The 26,362-nt window shown below is 39.2% G+C and overlaps 1 protein-coding gene across 1 annotated transcript in view; it reads right to left on the bottom strand.

Moving 5' to 3' along the window:
- Positions 1 to 26,362, bottom strand: part of LOC134530316 (acid sphingomyelinase-like phosphodiesterase 3b) — a 539,986-nt gene that overhangs the window by 68,812 nt on the left and 444,812 nt on the right. Inside the window, exons 5-6 of the mRNA XM_063365045.1 lie at positions 24,773 to 24,841; positions 8,219 to 8,372 (exon numbers count right to left, since the gene is read on the bottom strand). Coding sequence (XP_063221115.1) covers positions 8,219 to 8,372; positions 24,773 to 24,841 — 223 coding nt within the window. The remainder of the gene's footprint in view (positions 1 to 8,218; positions 8,373 to 24,772; positions 24,842 to 26,362) is intronic.

The following is a 26,362-nucleotide window of genomic DNA, read 5'->3' as shown; positions in this document are numbered from 1 at the left end:
TCGTAGCTGTGTATGCGTGATGTAGGTACCGCCTGTAAGTACTGCGTTATGCATCACGCAACACTGTACTGTTGTGCTCGTAGCCTAATACCACGAATCCGGGGGCTTTGCTAAACAAAGCCAAACAAATTTGTAACGAGTAAACTAATAGACAAAAACGAAAAGAAAGTGTGTTAATATTGCATTGTCATCCAGTTCAGAGCTATTTTTAAAGTTTCAAGTCTCTAGTCTGCCGGAAAGTTAGTTTAAAATCGATTTAAAAATTTGTACCGAACAGATAAACAGACAGAGAATAAAGGGAGTTAACAAAAAATGTTTTAAAAAACCTCTAGTGCTTAAAATTTCTTAAAAAATTATTAACTATGCTTACACCAGATAAACATAATATATGCTTAAACAATTTACTATAAACAATTATTGTAGTTACACCTTTAACCGCTTGGTTATTTTTTAAGTGAAAATTCTCTTTTGAGGGGACTACAATTTTCGAGCGTTACGAAAATTCCGATCGCATGAAGGGAATAGTTAGGCAAGTGGTGGGGGAATCGCTAGAGGAGGAGAGTGCGTCACAGACGACGCCACTCCAACGCACGGACTAGCGGTCGAATGGGAAGATAGATGCTACATGCTATATGCTAGTTGTAACGGTCGGAAGGGGAGACGGCAGAGGAGAGGTAGAAATGACGCAGTGATGGTATGGAATTCTCGTAACGCTGCTTGTGTTTGTCTACTGGTTAGTTTTCGTACCGGTGAATGATTGACGCTATTATATTTTATATAATTTAAATTATTTTCAATTTTATTCATTTGTGTGGAAAAATTTATTGATTTGTGCAATTAACTTTATAAGTATCATTTGTTTTTATGTGAATAGTGTGATTAATAATGTAAAAAAGACGTATAGAACTTCAGAGGTTAGTTTTATAAGTGTAATTTATTTTTGATATTGGAATAATGTGATTTTAAATGTCAAAAGTACGTATAGACTCGTGAAACAGACTTTATAAGCGTAATATATGTTTAATTGGAGTGTGTTTTTGTTCTTTTATTTTATTAAGCTGGAAATCGTGATTGAACTCATGCCTAATAATAATAATAAAAAGGCAGAAGCAGATAAGAGGTATTATCAAAGTTAACGCGGGAATAAACCGTCAAAAGAAGCGCCAAGAAGTGCCGGTGAACTGATGCGAGAGTACAGGGCACGGAAAAATAATTTTTTTTTAATTTGAGATCATAAATAAATAAATAAATAAAAAAAATTACTAATAATATATCTCTATCAATACCTAATAAGCAAAATATTTCACTCCTGTCGCTCGTGGACTCCACGCAAACCCTTTTTTAATTCTTGCCTGTGCTGTTAATATAGAGCTGTCTGGTATTATAGCATGTCTCATCCTTAGTTTGCAATGTTTATTTCAATGGGTACATACTCTCTCTTTCCAGCTCACGATATCTGTTATTAGCGCTATCCTTGTTTCGGTGTGCTTTGTTGCCAGTTATACTCAAATAACAATAGTTTTTGATCTAACTGTATAATATAATGAAAATATTTTTAATTGTATAAATAAATTTTATTTGGCTAGTAAAAATTTCAAATGAGCATTTTGGAAACACATTTGTTTGTTCCTTTTCATCAAGAGTATCGTCGGATTACATTTTTTTTTAATTAAACGTAAATGATGGACGCGATTTTGGTTTCAACAATTTTTGTTATCAAATTATTTTATTTCAAATAATATTGAAAATTCTAGCTTTGTTTGAGCACATCACATATCTAATGTATTTCATCGTTATTGGTAGTGAAGGACAGTTATAAATAGGCTCTTCTTTGAAATAATAATTGCTGTTTGGAATTTTTTATTTCAGAATGTATTAAACTTTAATAATGCCGTCGTAAAATACTAATTTTTGTTCTTAGAAAAATTAATAAATTATAAAATAAAAAAAATTGGTTGTCTGTAAAGTCGGTTTACGGACGATAGTTTAACGTGACAACGTCATAAAAAAACATTGATGAAATTATTGATCCAGAAGAAAAGGAAATATCATATTCGGCCTGAGACTGAGCCGTAATAGGTTTTTGCAACCAAACCATTTAGGCATTAAAAATATTACATTATTTGAGGAAGAATTTTTTTTTAATTTTTCTATCTTTTGTATGATAAAATCTACCTCTGCATACTTTTATGAATAAAATTGAATCATTTTTATTGAATTATGACTATTTTGTATGGATACAAAGGAGTGAAATGAAATGTACAATTTAATTAATAAATTTACTTTTATTTGCATTCATTATTCAAATATATTTATTACTTTTGAAATGTTACGTGCGCCATATTTATTTTTACAAGTTCAAAAAAAAAATTTGCACCTGCCGGTATTAGAACCGACAACGTTACAATTTGAAAAATTGGCGTCGCTGACCACTTTTTTTTTTTTTTAGTCTTTTATTAAATTCATTTTAATGTACAAATTTCAAAACATGAAAAGGTAATGTCCAAATCGCAATCTTAACGTATTGTTTTTTGCCATAGACCATCTGTCACGTCGTAGCTGGGATATGAAGTCCCGCAAGAAATATGGCACTTGAGTCTTGAGCACAAAATCGATCAAATTCGCCATCAGCCACACAGCCGCCCGCCTCTTCACGGTAGGGAAGGCCGTGATGTCGAGGTAGCACATGCGGTCCGCGCACACGTCCCGTGGAGGTAGGCTGAGCAGTCTGGAGAGTTTGGTTTTACACCACTCCCACAAGGGGCGCGAGAATGAGCAAGCACATATGCGATGGAGGGCGGTGTCACGGTAGCCACAGAGTTCGCAGTGGTCATCCTGGGATAACGCAATGCGTTTCTTGCGATAAAGGGTGGGTGTCAGGTCGTTGACAAACGTGAAAGCTTCGGCACGGAGATGAGTAGGTAATTCAGGATCAGAAACGTTTTTCCATATGTTCAGCCAACGCAAAGAAAGGATCTTATTCTGAATATTCGGCACAGAGGGTGTTGCTCGTCGCTGGAAACCATAAAGAGACATGCGTACCTTCGGGAAGTTCGGAAATCGTCGTGCGAAGGTGATCGGCGGCGGACCTGTAGTGTCGGGGTAGGCGCTCCCTGGCGCCCCATGCGGCTGTGTACAAAGCCGAGGAGCGACCACCCTGTAAGACACGTTGTATGACGCATTTCTGGAACAAGGCTCGTGCTTTTTGCTCATGCTCAATGAGTCCGAGACCACCTTTACTGACAGGCATCGTCAGCTGATCGCGGCTGACCTTGAAGAGGAATCCTTTCCAGATAAACCATCCAATGTATTGCCTGATTTGAGCTGCAATCGCAGCCGGCATGGGGAACACCTGTGCCATGTACCAGAGTTGTGAAAGGGAGTACATGTTAACGATATATACACGTTGGATGATGTTGAGGTTTCTAAGGTGTGACTCAAGCAGGCTACCACGAACTTTCCGCACCACTCCGTCCCAGTTCTCTTGAATGGTGTGTCCGATGTCACCCGTGAAAAGTATTCCAAGTGTCCTGATCGCATCCGTAGACACGAATGAATGCTGTGGCACAATCACATCTGGCGCTGCTTTCAGATTCAACACTTTGGTTTTCGCGAAGTTGCATTTTGCATGCGTTGCCTTGTGGAAGGCCTCAAGAATAGCATGAGCGGCCGTGAGTTCATGTTCACTATGCACAATGACCGTAACATCATCTGCATACCCAATGCACGTTAAAAGATTCCCTTGAATACTCAGCCCTGAGAGAGTAGAGTTAAATTTCCTTATAAGGGGCTCAATATAAAGGACGAAAAGTACCATCGAGAGCGGGCACCCTTGTCGGACAGAGGAGCGAATCGGAAATTTGTCACCAAAACAACCATTGATGGACATCTTCGAGGTTAGGTTCTCACGGAACGTGCGTAGGACAGCTCGAACTGTGGGAGGGAAGCAAAGGTGCTCGAGCACCCTGTCGAGAAAGCTCCATTGCACCCGGTCAAACGCTTTCTCCAGGTCAATGTTCAGGAGGGCGACAGCGCCCGGCGTTATGCGCGCCAGGAGCTGCACATCGCGGAGCGCAGAAGTGCCTTGTGTGATGGACGTCCCCTGCACAATACAATGTTGGTCCGGCCCGATGACATCAGACAGCGCTGATTTAATACGATTGGCATACACCCGTGCGATGATTTTGTAGTCAGCACACAGAAGCGTGATAGGCCTATAGTGGGCTACATCACGTGGCTGTGGCACCTTGGGGATGAGCACAATGATTCCCTCTGTTTGCGTGCTACACAGACGCCCTCGTCGAATGACCGTGCGCGCCCTTTCGCAAAATTCCTCTCGAATCGTTGGCCAATAGTGCTGGTAGAATTCGTAGGGGATACCGTCCACACCAGGGGATTTGGTTTTTGGGGCCCTCCGAACAATGTGTGTGATCTCTTCGTCAGTCGGGTCGGCCTCCAGATGGTGCTGTGCTATGTCGTCAAGGCTGCTGTCATACACATCGAGGAATGACGTCCCTTCATCATAGGCAATGTCGTGGTCCGCATAGAGTTCCCTGTAACTACTTGTAAATACTGCGAGGATGGTTGTGGAATCCCTTACGACCATGCCATTCGCGTCCACAACCGAGCTGATGTGCCTTCGCGTTCGCCTCTTCCGATCTCGCATGAGGGAGTGAATGCTAAGCCTTTCTTGCTGTAGCGCACTCTTGGTGTTGTTGAATACAATGCGACTTTCCATGTTCGCTTGGTGTATGTCGATGATCCGTTCCTTAAGGCGACGGGCTTGATCCCTCAGATTGGTAACTGCGGTTGGATGCGTACTTAATTCCCGCAGGGCCCTCTCGTGCAAATAGAGAAGGGAGTCCTGCTCCCGTCTACAACGCACGCCATGGTGCTTAAATAATTTGGCCAGACCTGGTTTGACGCAGCCATCCCACCAATCCGCTGTGTCCGCGTACCTCTGTTTACATCGCAACCAATGAGACCAGCGCCGATGAAAATCATTGTCCACTTCAGTTTGACCCAACAAGCGTGTTTGTAGTCTCCAGTAGTTACGCCCAGGCGTGGGTGAAACCTCCGGGGCAGCCACAGTACAAACGACCATGTAATGATCTGTGACAGCCACTGGCACCACATCATATGATCGCGCGTTGTGTCGATGCGTGCGGGACATATAAAACCTGTCTAGGCGCGAACTAGATGAATAGGCATGAAAGGTGTAAAGTGGTGTGGGTACTTGAAGAATGTCGACCATGTCTTCCACATCAATGGCAGTAATGAGCTCCTGCAGTGCAGTGTTAATGGGGTAGTGTCCACCAACGTGATCACTGGGTTTAATTATACAATTGAAATCTCCACCTAGAATAAGACCCGTGCCATCATTCCTTATAAATGGAAGGATTTCCTGGCGAAAAAATTCCTGGCGTTCTGTTCGACGCTGAGAGCCAGAGGGGGCATAGACATTCACACATTGTCCGATGATGCTCCTGCCAGTAGCGCTGGAGGGATTGAGCGCCATGAGTGTGCCAGAGATTATCCTCCCAGATGCGTGCGCTCTGATGTGCGTGAGTTCAAGATGGTTCTTCGTGACAACAATGGTTCCTCTCCCTTGAGGGCCGATGTTGGGGTACACATTATATTGGTCAAAATATGGTAGCCGCTCTAGCGCACACTCTTGTAAAAATAGTACGTCGATAGCGTGCGCACGTACAATGCTGTGTAAAGCATGAAATTTGAAAGGAGCTTCAATTGCACGAATGTTGACAGTGGCAATTGTTAAAACTCTAGTCATCCACTACGTCTTTGCTACTAGCTACGCCATCCCCTCCCCCACTCTGTTCCGTTATGCTGATCGCGCCCCCCTTGATTTGCTCGATCGCATGCTGGGCAATGCGGAGTGAGTATGCACGTTGTGAACGCGGGCTGTCCGGTAGGGCGGTGTCGCGACTGGCTGGACTGCGACTCGCATGACGGGCCTTTTTGTCCCTGCGCCCGCTCGGGGGCCGCTCACGCCCACCGGACTTCTTGCCTGAGCGGGGGTTGGTGGAGTGTGCCTCCTGTGAGCATTCGGACATTTCGTCATCCTCCATGTCCGTGGGCGTATCGAGTCGTAAATCCGGGGCGGGCATGTCCTGTTGAGTCGGAGCAAGAGGTGATGCGGTAATGGTGGACAGCAGAGTTTTGAGTGGGACCGCCTCATAAGGCCTCTCCTCCCTGTCTTCTGACGTCAGAGTTTGTGCCGGCGGTTGTAAGCTCGCCCCAGAGGTGGCGGGCCGGTCCCGCACTTCGTGCGGTTCTGTCGAGCGACTGCTCTGCGCGCCACTCTGCAGTGTCTGCGCCCACGTGCGCGGCGCGCCCGACCGCTCGCGCGGAAGAGTGGGGCAGGCCGCGCGGTGGTGGCCCGCCTGCGAGCAGTGACTGCAGGTCTGGAGTTGTCCGTCATACACTACGAACCCGTGATGCCCATCGACTACCAGCTGTGAGGGAATATTTTGATTGAGTTCCATTTTCACTATTCGTACCCCTGTCTTGGCTTTGAACTTGCGATACACCCCCCACATTTCGTCCACGCACGTGTGTATCTTTCCGTATGGAGTGAGCGAGTAAACAATCCGTTCATTTGGTACTTCCACGGGAATGTTTACGACCCTGACGGTTTTCAGGTTGTCTAGCGCCAGTTCTATGTCTACTTGTAGTGACTCACCGCTCGCTGCGTGTATCTGAGACGTTCCGCCGGTCTCTCGGATGATCCTCTCGCAGTGTAGTAGTGATGTCAACTTCACAAAGATGCACCGTTGGCGTCCGTCGACCTGTACAGCAATCACTTCGTCATCCCGCAGCCCAAGGGTCTCGTCGAGCCATCGGAGTAAGTCCAACGCGAGCGGTTTGGTTTGACACTTCACGCGAAGGGTATTCACTCGTGGGGTCAGTTGGCAAGTCGCCATGATGGTCATGCGAAAGTCAGTAAGAAGCCTTTAGAATACGTTACGTGTAAGCCGCACGACACTTAACTCGCTCTCGCACTAAACCAGGAGAGTAACAGCGCACGAGACACGTCGCGTCGCACACGTCCGCTCACCACGCGAGCACGGGGCGGACTAAGCACCACTCAGCCACTCAGCCATTCTTCATAATTGGTAGTTTCAGATGTTATATATATCTTTATAAAAATTTTGTTCACGGTAGGGGAATAATATTATTTCGTTTTAATAACTCGATTTTATAACAAATACGCATCCCAAATACACCAAACTTATTTATAAGGTGTTACAATATTTTTTAAAACATTGTGCAAAAGATCCCGGTTGTAATTTGAATTATTATGTGTAACTGTAAAACACCATTGATGGTTCAAAACGTATTTGAATATTCAACATTACTTTTAAATAACCGTACGGATTGTGCTGAAAATCGGTGGACGATCGTTAAATTACATAATATTAATAATTCAAACGACGAAAATATGATTGAAAAGTCAAATCGATGGTCGTTCCAATCGAGTGGAAGAGAGATGCCACGCATGCGTACAATGAGCAAACAGGAACATCCGTAGTGGGACATCCGTAGTGGGACACTTTTTCGTGCGTGCAGCCGGCGTTCATCGATTTATTAGACGTTGTCACGTCAAAAATATATTATATCATCAATGCCATAAAAAATGAGCGAGTTTTTAAGTACTCGCCAGAGATTTGTAACATCTAATCTTGATAACGAGGAAACTAGTGTGTTCTCATGTGGCAAATACACTTAAATACGAAACTCGGACACGAAATTTAACGCAGAATTCTTCAAAGAAATGCCGAGCGTGATACACATGCGCCAATTGTGTTTTCATCAAAATTTCTAGACGCTAATCAAACCGCTAGAATTCACTGCCAGAGCAGCTACGTCGACCGTCGAATCATTTAAAATTTTGCAAAACCGAAATTTCAACGTTATAATGAAACGGCTCCGATGAAAGAGTAAACATGACTTGGGGAAAAAAATACTAAACCGTGATTTCTGACAAGGAAAATTTTAAAATACCGCCATCTTGTTAAAATACATTAAACAGTTAATAATAGAATGTAACCCTTTGGCTTTGTGAACTTTGGTTAGCGTCATCCGCCACAGATGGCAGCATTCCGTTCCATGCACGAAGTTGCTCCTACCAAGTGGCGTATAGCGAGAGCTGTCGCCAGGTGCAGCGGGAGGTCGGAGGTGGCTGGCAGGCACTCACCCGGTCCACAGCACGAACTCGATGTTGTCGCCGTGCTTGTCGCGCATGGCCTTGGCGGCGGACTGCACCAGCGCCCAGGGCGAGTCGCAGTTGTAGTCGCCGAACCTGCCCAGCGGCCTGGCGCCGCCCGCCGCGCCATCTGTGCGCCAGCAGTCTGCAACACCGCCGCAAGGACACTCTTAAGGGGCCTGTCACACGGTTACTTTGCGACGCGCCATGTTGTTTGATCAAAAACATGGGCCAGCATGACTTCAGTTGTAGGTATACAATCGAGTTATGTCTGTTGAGGAGGAAAGTCAAACCTATATTTTAGAGATATCGTTTAACTTAATAATATAAATTTTATAAAAAAAATTTGGAATCAGAAGATTTTAAAGATTTGGTTCCTTCAGTATCAACACATATCTACGTGCAATTTAAATAAACAAATACATAATTTTATTTCAAACATAACCTATCTGCAGAAATTTTTGACCACCAAGTTTATACTTTGGCATATCCTTATAAAATTATATTTTAAACTAATTTTTAAATGTTTGACGTAAAAGTTAGCCATAAATATATTTTTTAAGACGTTGAGCGGTATATATTTTGATAATTCTGTGTCTTACTCAAAGGAATAATGTCATATCTTGACTTTGGTGTCACAACAAACTAAATTAGAGCAACAGACGCACATACGGTGCGCAGCTCTTCAGAAGAAACCACGTGATTCTAAAACTGCTCAGGATATCGGAGTGGTGTCTGCTTACGAAAACAATTTTAATATGCGCTGAGTTTTCGTATTTCGTTTTTGAACTGTATTTTTGGAAGAGTTAAAATGTCTAGTAAATGTGCTTTCAGATAAACATTCAGTAATGAAAAACCCGGTACAGATTCTTAAAATCACTCAAGAGACTTTCATTACACCTTTAGCTTTTTTTCTCCGCCATAGAAGGTTACGGTTACTGCTCAAAGCTCATCTTTGCCCTGTGCACGACGAGAAGACTGCGCGCCATTTCAGAGCCTTGCGCTTAGAGGCTATTCCGCGCTGGAAGCACCAGCGAGCGTCGCACTTATCATCCCGCCTCACTAATACAGATACACATCTGACTAGGCTGGGACCCTTAAGGTTCAGTCTTGCACCACATGTAGGTTGTTACTTTTCTATATTATCGCTATTTTTAATTAATTTCTCTGGGAATTTATTACGATATTCCGCTTCCATTTGTTATTGTCGAATAAGTTTTTCTCACCAGTTATTTCCGAGCTGTAAAAGGTCACACTACTGATTATAAATATGAACAATCCCGTAAACTTTCGCTGCTACTGGATAATATTTAGTTAATCTCTGTTGAGAAAATTTGAGACGAAACATAAAATCGAAGCGCTATCGTGATAGGTACATTTATGAAAAGAAATTCCCATTAATAATTGTAATGGCAAGAATTTGAAATAACCTACATGATTCTGATATAAGTTTGGTTTTAAGTGTAAAATTTACGTTATTTAGAATTATTTATTAAAAATTTTTTTCACCAATGTAATAAGCGTTTAGATATGGTTATGTTGAAAAAAGTTTAAAACAGGCATTTATTTATTAAAAAAAAAATTAAACAGATTATTAAAAAATATTTAAAAAAATTATTTTAATTTCAAAAAACTCCATTCAACTAGGATATTCTTGTGCTATTTCGTCAATTATTTCCTAAGCAGAATAAAAGCACATTTTTGTTTACAGAATGCTTTTAATAGAGATTCTGCGAATAAGCCTTGCGCAGGGCACCGGTTATTAAAACTGTTGCCGACGTGTTCACTTCCTTGGGTTCGGGTTCGGGCACGTTCTGGAACACGGCCCGAGAGTTAGGTTGCTGTTGAAACAGACGGTCCGGTTTCGAAACGCACGCCGGCGAGTGACGTCAGAGTGGGTGTGCCGCGCATGCGCACTGGACCACGGAGCTCGGATGAGACGCGAGCGGGACCTCGTATGTGCTGATTCAAAATAGTGCGAAGCACAAAGGTGTATGATCGACCCCCTCGGGTTCTCTGCCTGTCGTGTTAGGACTGGCCCTCATGTCTGATGGCATGGCTCGCCTGGCTGGCATTACCTCCAGTGCCGGCTGTGTTCTGAAAGGCATGAGATTTTGGATCACAAGCTGCATAACAAACAATTGCAGGGTTTAATCCAGCGTTTTAGTTATTCAACACAACTTTCTTCACACTTCCTTAATCTAAGTTGGCTGGCTGGCAGCCTGGCGGGAAACGACGAAACAACCAGTGCCACCCAAAACAATGCGTACAGAAATGTCCAAGCCCCCAACCCCCCCGCATGGTAGACTCTTTTCTACTCTTTCCAACTCTTTTTCCAGATCCATCCTTCTGTTTTCCCGAAAGCCTCCTGCTCGATATTAATACATGAAATTTTGCATCTCGCATGTCAGAGCCTAGGGTTTTCCCTTAGTCTATGCAGGTTTTATCTGGGATCAACTTATCTAGTTTCAGTCTGGTATAGTCAGTGAGGGGAGTTAGTCATGTCGCCAATAGTTGCCATGGCTGGCCAATCACCACCCTAGCACATGATGCATGCTACCCCTCCTGCATGGCTAATACCCCGCATGATTAGAGCGCATGGGCTTCGGCCTGAGACGCACTTAGTCTCCCTCCCTAACCCGGAACCGTCCCCAAAACACTTAGTTTTTAGTAAGGTTAGGACCTCGCGCTGTGTCCACGGAGGAAGAAGAGGCCGAGACGCGCATGGCCGCACCGTGTTCACTCCTGTGTGTCGGCAGTCGCTCAGTGGGAGAGAACTGCACGGCGGGGGAAGTACCGCGTGGTACCCGCCTCACCGCAACGACACCGCCACACCCAGGCTTGCCACGTGCCCGACCAGTCCATTTTACTTTCTGATGGGTACAGGCACGGTGCGGTGTGCCAAGTTTCAATCTCTAAACATTTCCGCTTTCAATTTTATTTTAAATATTAAATTACTATAAGAATCGTATATTATTATTACAATAATAATTATTAAAATGAATGTAGAAGATTTAATCGAAGAAATAAGAAAGTATCCAGTACATCTTCTTCTTATAAAGCAAGAGCTACCAGTCCTAGTTCACTATTTGTAAACCTTTTCAACATTTTGCCTCCACGAAACAACTCCGTAAGCTTGTAAAATAATACTGGACTGCAATCGTGAGCCAGACCGCACGGCCGTCACCTAAAGTCGGCCAACTTATGTGTGTGTATCGGCCTTAAGGGGGCTCCTGGTGTGTGTGTGTGTGTGTGTGTGTGTTAGTGAGGCGGGATGATAAGCGCGACGATCGCTGCTGCTTCTGGCGCGGCGTCGCCTCTGAACTTTGAGCGCGGTCTTCTCGTCGTGCATAGGGAAACTGTGATATTTGAGCGGCAACCATAACATTATACGGCGGATAAATGAAGATAAAGGTGTAATGCAAGTCCTTTAAGTGATTTCAAGAAACTGTACCGGTTTATATACACCTAAAAAATTACTCTGAAAACTCGCCTTTTAGCCACACGCGGTTTAAAAACTTAGTCCGAAATAAAAAGTGCTTTTCGTCCCTCAGCGAATTCTGAAATGCTTTTCGTAAGCAGACCCCGCTCGGATGTCTTGAGTAGTTTTGAAATCGCATTTTTTTCCCTGAAGCTTTGCGCACCGTGTGTGTGCCCGGGCAGACGGCGCTCTTTAAGACTCTATCGCTCTGGAGGCACTGACGTGATTAAGGCAGTCGGGCTACGGCTTCTGGAACAGAGTCGTGCTCGAGGCGACTATGGGGGAGGAAAGTTACGCCCAACGAGAGCAGGGATCGACTTTTCATACTCCAGGCATGTGGTATAAGTTGCAGGGCTGGCGAAGACCACAGCGTCCGTGGATTGTGCGGGCGAGCAACGACAGAAGCGACGACTGGCTGTCGCACTGGACTGGTTGGAGGTGACGGACCCCAGTGGCGGTGACGTCATGGCAGCTCGGCCGCAGCGTAGGTACGGAATGACAAAGAATTTCAAAACTATGATTCAGGGAGGAAGGGGGGCAATATATGTGCATGGAGAGGATAGTCTTATCCAGGAAGAGGGGGGGGGGGGGGTAGGGAATTTGTTGGATTCTACAGTGTGTGTGTGTGTGTGGGGGGGGGGGGGGGGGCGGAAATCCGCAGAGGAGACACGCGTGGCCCAAGAGTTTTGCGCGGGACACAAATCACCTCTAGATAGGGTGCTCGTATGAATTAGCTTGGCTTCTGGGTTGTAGCCGCGTCCTTGGCGAATAATTCACCGACGTTTCGGTCGACATTGCAGTCCCCATCATCAGGGAGCAGTCACCTACCTACGTATGTTGTACACTGCCCACATTTTGGCTTAAAAGAATGCAATAAGCATAATTTTTTTTTGATTTACAGGAAGTTTTCTATAAAACATAGTTCTGACGTTTCTCCGAGCTCGACTCGGAGGGCGTCGTGGAGCACCTGTCCAAGGTAGGGCCTCCTAGCGCATCCACAGAACATCCAAAGCACAGCAGTTCAATCGATTCCAGCAACACCTTTCCCTCATTTACTTCTGTCGAAATTTTTCACTTATAAATATTTAAATTACCACAGATTTAATTTTGAAAATAACTACATATTCGAAATAGTTTCACTGTTAGTTTTAAAATGCACATAAGAAACAATCACTTCACATAGTCACGTTTTTGCAAGCGCAAGCGGCCTTATTCCCGGGTGAGTGGTGGCTTCTTAACTCCAGGGAGGGGGGATATATGCACGATCACAATGGGCGAACTTGTAAAATTAATAACAATAAATTGCATGGCTTGACGTCATACGGCAATACTTGTAGCGACCAGACACTGAAAGCGCTTGTCTACATAATGTAATTTTGGATTTTTTGATTTTTTTTTTTTTTTACCAATACGTATGCCGCAAAATAACTTGCTGTTACGTAATTCAGCTTGGTTTTGAAGACTTTAGCTCAATTTATTGTTGGGTTTATTTAGATTTATTTGGTTAACAAAGGTCCGCGTGTCTGGAAGGTGGGCCAGGGTGCCCGGCCGGGGAGGGGATTTTCCAAACCTTCATCCCGCCGAAGTCAACGGTAAACCATCGCAGATTCATCCTGCCACGGCAGCCAGTACTGTGATAAAACGATTAATAATCATAATCGGTTAATGAAATTCGTCAAATAGTGTTTACGGAAGTGGGGAAAAAATATTTGAATTGGACCTAACTGATATTTATTTGAAAGTTCAAGTCCACAAGGCACCCAACTATTCGCGGCCTCCGAGAGAGTTCAGCTGAGCTGAGCGCGGTTCTGCAGGCGAAGGAATTCAATTACTCGGCTATAACTCAGACGCAGAGTGGTTTACAAGCCACTGGTCCACGTTTTAGTAGCCCGGCCGTGAACTAAAGACGACGATAAAACACGCGGGGGAAACAAAACACACAACCATGGTGATAAAAGTCACAACCCAGCCCAAACCTCAAGCGATTTAACACTCGCCCTACTGTTACATTCACGTGATCTAGATTACGTTAGGAATACATAAGAAAAAAAACTATCTGTACTTTTGCAAATTGTTCCTTTGGAAACAACTTGCCAATAAATAGTTTGTAAAACTATGTGAAAAATATTGTAAATTTTCACAACACATTTACAAGTTTTTTTCATGCATAAATAAAATTGGAAAAAAAAATTAATAAAATTTGTTTCGCTTAAGAAAATTGGGACAAACTTTAAAATATTGATTGATGTTTTACACAAGCGTAAATTTTAAACCATGGGAAATCAATATTATACTATTCAATATTGGCCTTTACTTTGTTTAATACTGGTAAGATACCAACGGGACAATTTATAAATAACTTTTACTAATGTAGGTACTGGATCAACACAAATATTAATTCCCGGGCCATAATCCGAACCCAATTTTACCGCGAACAAATTTTTTTGTAGCGATACAGTTGTTTTCCTGTAAATGAACAAAATTACAATGTAATATAATATATATCAGTTTCATTTACAAAATAATTTTACAGTGTGCAGTGTGAACTAAAAACATACAAAAAATGCATTTTTTTGTAGATTACTTGCTTTTGCGGCAACTGTCTGTCTGAGGTTGCGCCGTTTTGCTCTGCATTGTTGCAGGCATCTTTATGGAATAGCTGGGAGATGGTGGGGGAGGTATTTGAATGGCGGTACTGGCACAGGTTTCAGGTTGTGGTGCCTGTGGTTCCAATCGCCATCTGGGATTCTGACGTCATGGTGGCCATCTTGGTTTAAAATTTTCTCAAAATTCCTTAAAATTCATAAAAATTACTCTATTTTGAGGGGTTCGATGCCCTTGTCTGGTATTCAACCTTCGAGGTCTGCTACTTGCTAGCACTGGCTGCGGCGGTACTGCTTTACTGGGCAGATATTCCGAGCGAGTTCTTAAATAGCCTTACCACGTCCCATACCCCAGTTGATTTTCAAAACTGAAGATGCCTGCTGCAATAAAGATCGAAACATCGGTATATTCCTAAACACGCGAGGGAGGAGCGGGTACAATCGGGGGCTCAGGTTGAGTTACCGGTTTTTTTCTTCTGAAGGGGCATTGCTACATGTCTATTTGATAAAATAATACAATGGAAACCTTTTAAACTACATGAAACACGCAAATAAAATTTACAACTCTGTTCATGGTAACGTTTAAAGTATTTAATTTTTAATGTGAAAATATCTTGGCTTTGGGTATACGGCATTTGATAGGGGTAATTTCGTGAATGGGACGAAAATCGCATAGAACAAAAATGTGTAACCACGGTGCTTCCACCTGTCAAGTATGGCGCAAACCTGAGTTCACAATTCCAAATGGAAATAATAATATTAAGTGTTTAGTATTTTTAACAAGATGGACAGAATATTAATAAAATTCATTTTCGAAAATCAGCTCCGTAGCTGGGATTTATTATTTTCCCAACTTGTTTATTTTCCGGAGCCGTTTTGTTATATTATTAAAATTTAGGTATGCAAATAGAATGATCTGACAATTGACGTAACTGCTTCGGCAGTGGATTCTAGAGGTGGTTGGGTATACTGCACGTGATTTGCGTCCAGAAATTTAGTTGAAAACACAATTTTTAATATATTTATCACGCTCGGCAATATTATTAATAATTCTGCGTTAAATTTCGTGTCCGAGTTTCTTATTAAAAGTGTATTTGGTACATAATAACCCATGAATTTTCTCAATATAGAGGTAAGATGTAACACTTCTATTGCGAGTACTTTTTTTTTAACTGCGGGGTTTGAAATGTTATACACTTGGGAAAGGGGAGGGGGCACGGAAAATTTATTTGCACCTAAGTTTTTAGTTTCTCTCGATGGCCTTGACTACACTGCCACGCGACTCAACGTCTGAAGCATATAAATAAAGCCTATGAATAATTTAATGTTGCAGAAACACAACAACGTCTCAGTAAGGTAACAATTCTTTTCTGAAACTCGTCTGAAACATTGTGTGCTGTTGAGTGTATGAGGTGGACTGTGTTTGCAAGCTGAGCAGTGAACCATTTATCTTCCTAACACTGAATGACTCTTTTATTCCATGCGCACTGTTGTTTAATCAAAATATGACTAAAACAGTAATGCTACTCCCAAAAGGAACAATTTTAATATCTATATAAATATTATACTGTACGATCTCTACCCTAACAAAGGCCAATATTAAATGTCACGAATATTTTATAGCATAAAAAGTGTTGATCCAATATGGCGTCTTTCTCTTCCCAGACGGAGAACAACACTTCCGTTAGAAAAGTCTGAATCCTCTGGCCAGCTCGGACGACGTGGAAGAGCTGCGAAACTAATTACGGAGCGCAGCCGAGCGGAAATCCCCCCACAAAATGTGGACTGCCTGACAGCAAAATAATTCAAGCGAGAATTCGAGCCATAAGCACCAACGTAATAAATTCTGGGCCTTATATTTCACAGCAAAACCTTTTCTTATGTCTTCAGTTACGAAACTAAGAAATATTACACTAGAAATAATAATCCGTAACTTGACAAACTTAACACAATTGTCCGGAAAAAGCAGTTATTCGGCATTTATTCTATATAAACTTTTTTTTAGACTTACGTAAAAATTTGGTTTGATTTACAGATGCAAGAGGTTATTTTAATAATATAACTGTTTTTTTGTACGGTGCGTGGTATTTTGATAACGTTAAACGCAGCATCCTTGCAGCTCTTACAGGGCTCAGTGAAATATCACCTATCATTACTGATGTTTATTGTATTACGTCTATAAGTTATCATTATATATGTATATATATACACACACACGATCATCACTGACTGACTGTAAATCTGTATGAATTCTGTTTTCATGCGCTTACAGTGTAACATTTTCATTGTTCTTTGCTAATCTGTTCCTCCTGGCATTGCTGCCGAGTCCGTGGCGCACAGATAATATGCATGGGGGCATAGCGTCATATATTTACGATGCCAATAGTTTCAGCATTTTTCAGTGATAAAATAGTGAACCCTGGCTTCGTTTGCAACGCTTTGGCCGCTGATGAGTCTCAGCGTACAGACGTACACCACAACTGTATGTGGCTTTGTCACGATCAAGAGTCGCAAGTCAAGTGAAGGCATGTATTGAATCGAAATCACAAAGAAGATTATTGAATGACCAGAGACAGTTAACACGCAATTTAGTTGTTCAAGAGACGCTTTCATAAAAATAATTTTGTTTTAAATATTTTTTTTTGTAATTGTTTTTACATATAAAAGAAATAAATTTCTTTCACGCGTTATAAAAAAAATATTTTTAATAAATATTTCATGTATGTTAAATTAAAGTTTTTGTTAAATTATTTATTTTTCAAATGACATCTTTGGTCCTTACAACTAACTAGTGTAAAATATTGTAACAGAGACAATATCAGCTTATGTGAAAATAATGTTAATTTATTTAAAGCATATATTTAATATTACTAGTTTATATGTTTTTGTAATGGTCCCAATTATTGTCTATTCGTAATGTTTAATGATAATATTTGAGTGATTCATAAAATTTGAAAAAAAAAAAAATAATTTACGATTCAGATAAGAATGAAAAGTCTTAAAAATACTTGGAGTATTTCATAAAGTGATTTAATATGTTTAAAAAGCTAAGAGTTATAAATCTCATGTTATCTTAGTATCGGCTTCAGTTCTCTTAGCTTATTTATAATGTTACGAGGATGCTAGAGATGAGGCAGGCCTGTGTTTCAAGGCTGCTGATAAGTCTGGCTGGCTTTCCCGGTGCGCCGGCCGGCGGGTATCCAAGGGGAACCCTTACTTATCCCGGACACTGGAGGTTACATTCCCCCGTTAGACTCTTATAAAGACCTACCATTAGTCAAGAGTTGTCTGAAAACCACACCCCTCTCCCGCGGAATCTGGGACGCCTTACTGTCTGGAACATTCTGCGCGTCCCGAAAGCGTAACCAGAACGCCATCGTTCTTGTCGCAACCTCAGAGTGTTAAACCAGACGCTTGATGACGCGACACTTGTGAGAACTACGAGACCTGCACGAGGGTACAAACCAGGCGAAGAGCAGTGAAGTGAAGAGGGCGAGTGACGCACGGGCGACGAGCCACGGGCTTCGTGTGGGAAGATCGGAGACTCTGGAACGGTGTTGTGTGCGTGGCGGACGAGTGAGAAGGGCGAAGCAGAGTGTTGGGACCGAAGTGCGTGGCAAGAGACGAACAGTAGATACAGCCACTACGAGCTCCAGTGTGAGGAGATCAAACAGTGGACTTGTGAAAATGTGATTAGTTGGTGGACAGTCATTCAGATTATTGTTATTTAGGAAAAAAAGTGTGCATGGTAATAAATAAATAAGCTTATTATTTATTTTGTGCAATCCTTTCCAGAAATGTGTTTTCTCCTCGTAACAATATGTAGACAGAAGAGTTATGACAGTAAAACATTGTCGTCTTTATTTCAAATTTGAAAAAAAAAATATATGTGTCTTTGATGAACTTGATTTGATTGAGAAGAAATCACTATTCCAATGTTATATAAACTGTTTCAGTTTTTTCTCTTGGAAACCAAAACGACGCAAAAAAAAAATCATTCAAGCTTTTCTGAAGAAAAAGACGTTTGCTATATAATTTTCCTGTCGTTGCTTGTGTCTCTGAATCGTGTTACTAAGAAATTTGCATGGCCGAATGTATTTTTTGATATTTTATTTTGCAAGACTTTAAGAAAAATTACATTTCACACATCGTTATGATAATAATTATACGAAGAAAACGTTTAATTTATTTACTCAAAATATCTTCAAATAATTTCAAACTTTTTTATGAAAGCAAAAAAAAGTTGTATTTTTATTATTTGTACTGATGTGACAAAAAATTCAGAAAAGAATTAAAAATACATGTCTGGGATAAAAGAATAAAAAAAAGAGTCAACTAAGCCAACAACTATACTTTGTTTATAAATTTGTTACTAAAATTATTTGCAAACATATCCTGGGTTGATGTTTACTCATTTATTTAGATAAGTTTACAATTTGCCTTATTTTAGAATTGTGCGAACTATTTGTTCAAGTTTCGCGAACTTTTTCAACACAATAAAATACAATTCGAGCTATATATATATATATATATATATATATATATATATATATATATATATATATAAATTTTGGTATGTATGTATGTATGACGTCGATAAACTCTGACACAGTTGACCAATCGCCTTGAAAGTTGGCAATTCGATGTGTTTTTTCATGGAAAAGGTTTCTATGATATCCATTTTTTTGTAACTCGCCAATAGATGGCGCTCCAGCGCATAAAATTCTAAACCGTTCAACCGATCGCCATGGGTAAACAGAAAATCATAGGTCATAGACATACAAACAGTAATATTGTGTGTCATTTCTCTATGTCCACCACACTGTCATATAGCGCCATCCATTTCACTTTAACTCGCGGACAATATATCACCCTGTATTCAGCCCGGGCAACGCCGGGTACTGCAGATAGCACATACACACACACACCAACACACACACACACACACTACCTTGGCTTTCGAGGTTCAGCCACATTAATGTGGTAGATTGTACCGACGTTTCGCTCTGCGTTGCAACATGTATCTTTAGGTTTCAGAAATCTACTACTGCATTGCGGATCAACTTCTAAAGCGAAAATAGATATTTTAATTACATCTTAGATAATGTACACTACAGAGACACTAACATTTCTAAATTACATTATATAGATATTATGAGTTCAGTGTATACAAACCTTTTTACAAAGTATTTCCTTTAAAACATCTTGACAGTTACAAACAAAATAACAGTTACAACTTTACAGTATGTATAAATATTATTATTAAAAATATTTCATGGGTGCTCAAAAGCAAATTATATTTCTTAACTGAATAGTTACTAGCACCCTTAATTTTTATTTTATGAGTTATAATAATGTGGGTTATTCATACAGGATTGTTATTTTGCAAGTTAATAAAATAATTATTAAGCTTAGAGCATATTAAAAACAGAAATAAAACGTTAATTTTTTTTGCTTGGATTAACCTAAAATTGAAAATAATGACAGAAGAAAATTTTTAACTTTCAAGAGTTTAATTTTTTCCTCGAGAATTGTTATCAACCTTTGCTGCTGTATTACTGACCCAAATCACAACTTTGACTCTGAGTATCAATGTTTATAGTTAGCCATAAAAGAAAAAAATATATAATGAAGTTCTTTACAGCCAACACTCATTGAAGTTGACGCCGCTAAAGCAAAATTTAATTAGTTCCCAGGAGTCTAGTTATATCTAGCTATACGATGACGCACTTGTGTATTACTTTGAAACTCTTAGTTTAACTTACTAAAAGTTAAAATAAATATAATATCCCGTTCTCTTTCTTGTTTTGTATTCCATTTCTGATTACTATATTCCGCACTATATATACTTATTAAAAACAAAATGATAATCTCATAAAATTAAGACTACTTGGGCTACTATGTTTTGAAAAAATTTCCATTAACGTAAATACACAATACAATCTCATTCATTTCTAATTTCCTGATTCCTTTTCCTTACGAAACACGAATTTTGTTTACGTAATACATATTTTTAATTTTAAAACTTACAATTTTGCTAACGATAACTGCCACTGTTTTATGTACGAAAAACATTTTAAGCCAGGAAGAACGGTTAGTTGTATAATATAAAGGTTTACGTCCGAAGTTAAAGAATATAGAGTAAAATTTTTAGGTATAAATAATAAACATTCTAAGGCTAACAAATGATTTTTTTATTATTTTACAAATTTTTACTTCTTAAAGGATTTGAAGAGGATACATATGGTTTCCTTATAAAAACACATGTATTGCAAATGTTAGAAACATATTGAATGGAAAGTAACTGATTAAATTTATTTTTACCAATTACCCAATGATCGTTTTATTTATAAAAATAATTTTTCTTTACGTACTAAATTATAATGTACAGAATTGAGCATGAATTCCATACATAAAGGTTTAAGTTGTACGTAATTTCATTTTCTGTTTTAGGTATTTGATCGCTAAACGCGTGGAATTTTTGTATAGCAAAGAAAAAATATATCGTTATAGTTAACCATACAAGATGTGATATACTGTGTGTGAATAATAATAAGTAATAATGGGTATACTAAAACTCTTACATTGTTAGCCAGTAATTATTTCATTTATCAATTTAAAATAACGCATATTTAATTACTATAAATTAGTTTCAAGGGCGAACATAAAAAATGCTGGGGATACCTGGGAAATTATGATTTTTCCATGACCGAAAATATATGTTGCTTGTTGGTACCGAGTGCTTACAATTTAAATGTTTTCGCCGAGGAAAACAAGTTGTTTAATACAGGGTGAAGCTTTGTGTTGTGACAAAGCAATTGAACTTCCGCTAAAGTCGTGACCCCAAATCTATGGTTAGGGGCATTTATTTTTCACGAAACAGCCTGATTGCTCATTAGACTGCAAAAAGGTGTGTCTGCGATAGCGATTGTTCCCTTGTGATTGGCGGTCGTCTGCAAGAAAAGCCATTTACCTGTTTGGCTGGGTCATTCAGGGTTCGTTTGCTTCCGCACTGGATGGCTGTTATTGGTGTGCTGCCAGTAAAAAGTGTACCTGAACTAAACCCAGCCTACTTCGAAATCATAGACATTGTTACAAAGTTTCAACACACATTTTGTATGGAAATATTATCGCGAAAAATATATGATGGCTCTAGCAATAAGTTCTAAAACTGTGTAACAAACAAAATAGTGGGGAAGAATCTAGTGTGAAATATATCTGGTGCAGAAATTATGCATACCAAAAAAATATGAGTGTTGCATGTGTGGTAAAATATTCGTGGTAAATGCAATGAAACAAAAATAGTGACGTATAATTGCACAAATCCCACATTGAGGTTGAAACCACGCCTAAAAGCTCTGATAAAGCTTTGCTTTCAAATATGCTGACAGCAGCACTTAAACTCTTTCCAACAACATGGTAATATATATATATATATATATATATATATATATATATATATATATATATATATATATATATATATATACCACCCGCCAAACCTTTTTAACAGACGTTCGTTTTTCCTGTAATAATTCTGCTTGATCAATCCATTACATTTCTAATCCACATAAGTAGAGATACGTAAATTTCGCTCATTCATTAAGTCGCAAGTTAGAGTGTAAACATTTACACTCTTGCACTGTATTCATGATTGGACCGCAGTTATTTGGACACGCTCATGTACGACCATGAGCCAGTGATGCCCAGCTAGGAGAGAAGTTAGCGAATCAGGCAGTGCCAATTAACAACGATAAAAATTTTCTCGCTAAGAAAATCAACCAATGGAAAAGCAAACATGGTTTGAGCACGCCTATGACTTTTAATTCTACCCTGAGGCCAGAAGAATCAGCGATATTTCCGGGTCTCTACCCATAAGTAAGCCAGCGTGGTTTTCTCCGTTTATATGAAGATTTCATCTGGGCTCACATAGTTGTAAAACTATATTCAGCCATAGAGTTAGTCATGGGGCCAATTGCTCCCATAGCTGGCAAATGAGGTGAGACGAAAAAATCAATTTTTGGAGTATCAAATTATAATAGGGCTCAAAATTGGCGTATTTTCATGCTGATTAAGGAAAAATAATTTTAAAAAATTTAATTCATATCATCTTCAGTTCACGCAAATGGCCTAGAGTTTGTAAAATATGACCAAAAACACAATAAAATTTACAAATAGTTACGAAAGATGTCCTTTTATAATTTAAAGTACAACAGTGCTTCGGTTTGTAAAATGGCAGAACCCCAACTTTTACCAAATTATGAAAATTTTCTTTTAATTGCACATACTAAGTACATGGTTTGTAAATATAAGTAATGTTTCTGTCTTTAGGCAACTAATATGAAGCACTTAAACACTGTTTAAAGCCAAACATCGTTTTTTATTACCTTTTCGCGTGGATCAGCATGAAAATACGTAACGTTTTGATCCCTTTTAGAATTCTATACTCGTGAAAATTTATATTTTCGTTCTAACTACTGGCGAATCCCCGAGACAAACACGCGATTATGTAGTGTAACCATCTCCCTGCTTGGACCCTTCCAAATATGAAACTATATAACTTTTGTTTAGTTAGGAAACTAAAATTTGAAAAAAAAAAAAGTTTTATATGAGTAAATTTACCGGGACTAGGCGTTTGTGAATGGCCACAATAACTTCCAAATGCGGTGGTTACGTTCCATAAGATAATAAATATGTTGTTATTGAATGTTAAAATAAATAGTACCCCGCGAGAGACGTAGAGCTTTGTGCTTGGCAACCAGCGGAAATTGGACAGCTACGGCGATGTCACGTTATTAAAAAAATAAATGATCGAAGGAAGTTCCTTTATATAAATCTTCAACGATATTGAGGTAAAAGAGAGCCTTCTGTGTGAACAAAAAATAATAATAATACGTGAGCGAGTCTTTTCAGTACTCGCCAATGATGTGTAACATTTAACCTCGGTAACGAGAAAATTCATGTGTTCTCGTGTTGCAAATACACTTATAATACGAAACGCGGACACGAAATATAACATATAATTATTATAAATAATGCCAAGGGTAATAAATAGTATACGCCAATTCTGTTTTTAAAGATATTTTTTCACTCGAGTAGTTTCCACATCCTTCACTAGAATTCGCTGCTGGAGCAGCTACGTCGACTATCGAATCATTCCATTTGAAGGTAGAAATTTGAAAGCATGTAATGAAACAGCTCCGATAAAAGCGAAATTTACCTGAAAAAAAACCACCGGCTCTGGACCTGATTTTCAATTAATTTTTTTATTAAAATACTGCCCATCCTGATTAAAATTACTAAAGAGTTTAAACTATAAATTTTACCTTTGGCTTTGGGAACTTTAGTTCGCACCATCCACAACAGATGGCTGCACCGTAGTTGTACATTTATGTTCCTTGTAACTTACGTTCCATTCACGGAATTACTGCTACCAAATGCCGAATACCGAGAGCTAAGTGTTACACACCAAAAAACATAGTTTAAATATTATTCCGTGGCTGTGTAATTCAACCAAGAATATTTCCTTAGACTGATTTTTTAAAAATATGTCTAACTTGACATGTGATCACATAATCATTAATGACTGATGAATGAAGATCGAAGCCCAAAAAGAGGGGTTTTCGACGGATTTAGGTTGGGCGTTATTGGTAGTAGCGTCATAGCTCCAAGGGACAGAAACAAGAGTAAACATAATGGAAAAGTATTACAATGCTTGATAATCACTGAAACTCAATACGAAATAAAAGGAACTATATGTTTATAAGGTACATTGCAGAATTTTGCAGCCATTTTCTGTTAAACCACTTTGGTTTTCGAAGTTGATCCACGTCGCAGTGAGACACTAAATTAAAATTAAAAAAAAAAAAAATGTTGATAACTCAAAAATCACGACACCTTTTTGTATTTTTTTATTATTTATAAATGTAGTTTTCTGCCCTATGAACTGTTCTCGGCTTGGCTTTGAGTTTTAGGCTAGTCCTACCGACTCTCTTGTTGATTCTAAACCCTGAAAATGCCTACTGCAAAGCAGAGTGAAACGTCGGTACACACTTTCACTGTAGCTCGGTTCAAGCTCAAAAGCCGAGATAGTTTACAAGATTATACGGCCTAAGTAAGAAAATGCAGAATGTAAAGTTTAAACATAGAACTTCTACAAACATTTATAAATAAAAAAAAACCTTATTTGTAAACGCTTATTTAATTTTTTCTTCGTACTACCACAATAAAACATAAAATAAAGAAATTATGTCCAAGGATTAAGAGCTCAAGCTTGTTTAGATAAATGCTTCCTTAACTGTTTTTTTATAAATAAAATCAGATTGTTTGAATACTATTGATTTAATTTTTGTTTCTCAAACGTGGTAAGTATGATGATTTGAAATTTCAAGTCATCTGTCTACCATTCTGCAAGGTTAAGTGATGGGATAGACTTTGATAAATAACAGTGGGAATACTTACTTTTTTTGGTGTTGCCACTCGTGGAGTACATTTCATCATAGTGGATGTCAGTGATGTGCCAGAAGTAGCCTGCAACAATAAATTAACAGACAAAATAGAATGTGATTCATTTTCAGGAGGAATTCGGGCTAAATAACAGGTTTGAATATAACATAAGTAGGGAGATATAAAGAAAGAAAGAGGAATAGTATTACAGTGTATTCTAGTCTTTAAGGTCTTTGAATTTCGATACCGCCAAAGGCGTTGACAAAAACCACTGTGTAGCAAACTTGTCGAAGACCATCTTTGACACGTCACGTTCTCCATCACCTTGGCCAAAAAACTATGTATTAGTGATTGAATACACTATAAAAATTGTTTTTTACTTTCACAAGGATAATTCTTGGAAACTCAGTTGCCATCGGTATCACATGCAAATTTTCAAGGCCGAGCTTTTTGTACGATTTGTAATTTTACAAAGATGTGCCTTGCAGTTTTATAAGTGATATCGTTGGAATATTGAGCTTCCAAGGATTTTGCTTGTAAAAATTACGAAAATTTTAGTTTGAGCTGTTCCCGAATAGTAAGGATTTTTCCTTTACTGATGCAGCCTTAACAAAATGATCTTTTAATCTCAAGGTTACATTCAGTGAGAAACAAGTCGTGAAAACATATAATTTTTATTTCAACGCTTTAAAAAACTGGGGTATCAACAAGTAAATACTTTTTCAGCAGTAGTTGTTTGTTTTACAATATTTTTCTCTAATTTTAATAAGTTCAAATGAAACATTTGGCTTAAAGGATAATCATGGTATGGTGTAAATAGCAATTAGTTGGCTAAGCAGCAGACTACCATTACATTTCTATTAAAAGATAGCGCCGCAAACCCATTAAATGCCACAAGGATGCAGGAAAGAAGAAGGGCAACTCATTTCACGAAAGGCTGCATATACGATTCTGTAAGGACTCTTGTAAATATTTAGAATGTTAATGGCTGACGTCCATTAACTGGCACTTTTTTAGTATCCTTTAGGCTTATGGATAAATGAAGGATTTACTCGGAAACAACAAAATATAGGATGTGTTTTTAGCTGAGCAACGATATTTATGTCATTGTATGAAAGTCTGGCAGACAGCACTGCTAATCGGTAAAAGAAGCAACTTTAAGGTTTTTTAAGCATACTGTTAACAATTTTCACCTAAAATTTACGAACACCGGTTACAAATTATCTGTGGATCGTCGTAAATTTACCACCATCTTCGTTATTTTACGGATACCGAGTTTACATACTTTGAACATGAATGAAAACTAATATGATCATATTATGTTAATAATACATTCGAAAACTTGTTGAGTCTGCAGCGAATTTTTTTTCTTCTACTTCTGTGTTTGTCTAGTTTACAAATAAACACAAAACTCAGAAGTCGGAATCCAGCGTAATTTTTCACGAATATAGGTGTCTGAAATAATGAAAAACTCTTCGTTTCTTTCAGGTTAATTCTTCGTAGTAGAATCCGATATTTTACTGCAATATGTAACAGTGTTACCCACCCACCATTTTTTTTATTCTCAAATATTTTTTTTGCTGTTTTTAGTTTAATGTTTTACAC

This window comes from Bacillus rossius, chromosome 1 (assembly GCF_032445375.1).
Source record: "Bacillus rossius redtenbacheri isolate Brsri chromosome 1, Brsri_v3, whole genome shotgun sequence".
Lineage (NCBI taxonomy): Eukaryota > Metazoa > Arthropoda > Insecta > Phasmatodea > Bacillidae > Bacillus > Bacillus rossius.
The sequence above is the reverse complement of the archived record's forward strand: the minus strand, read 5'-3'. Positions and strand labels throughout refer to the sequence as shown.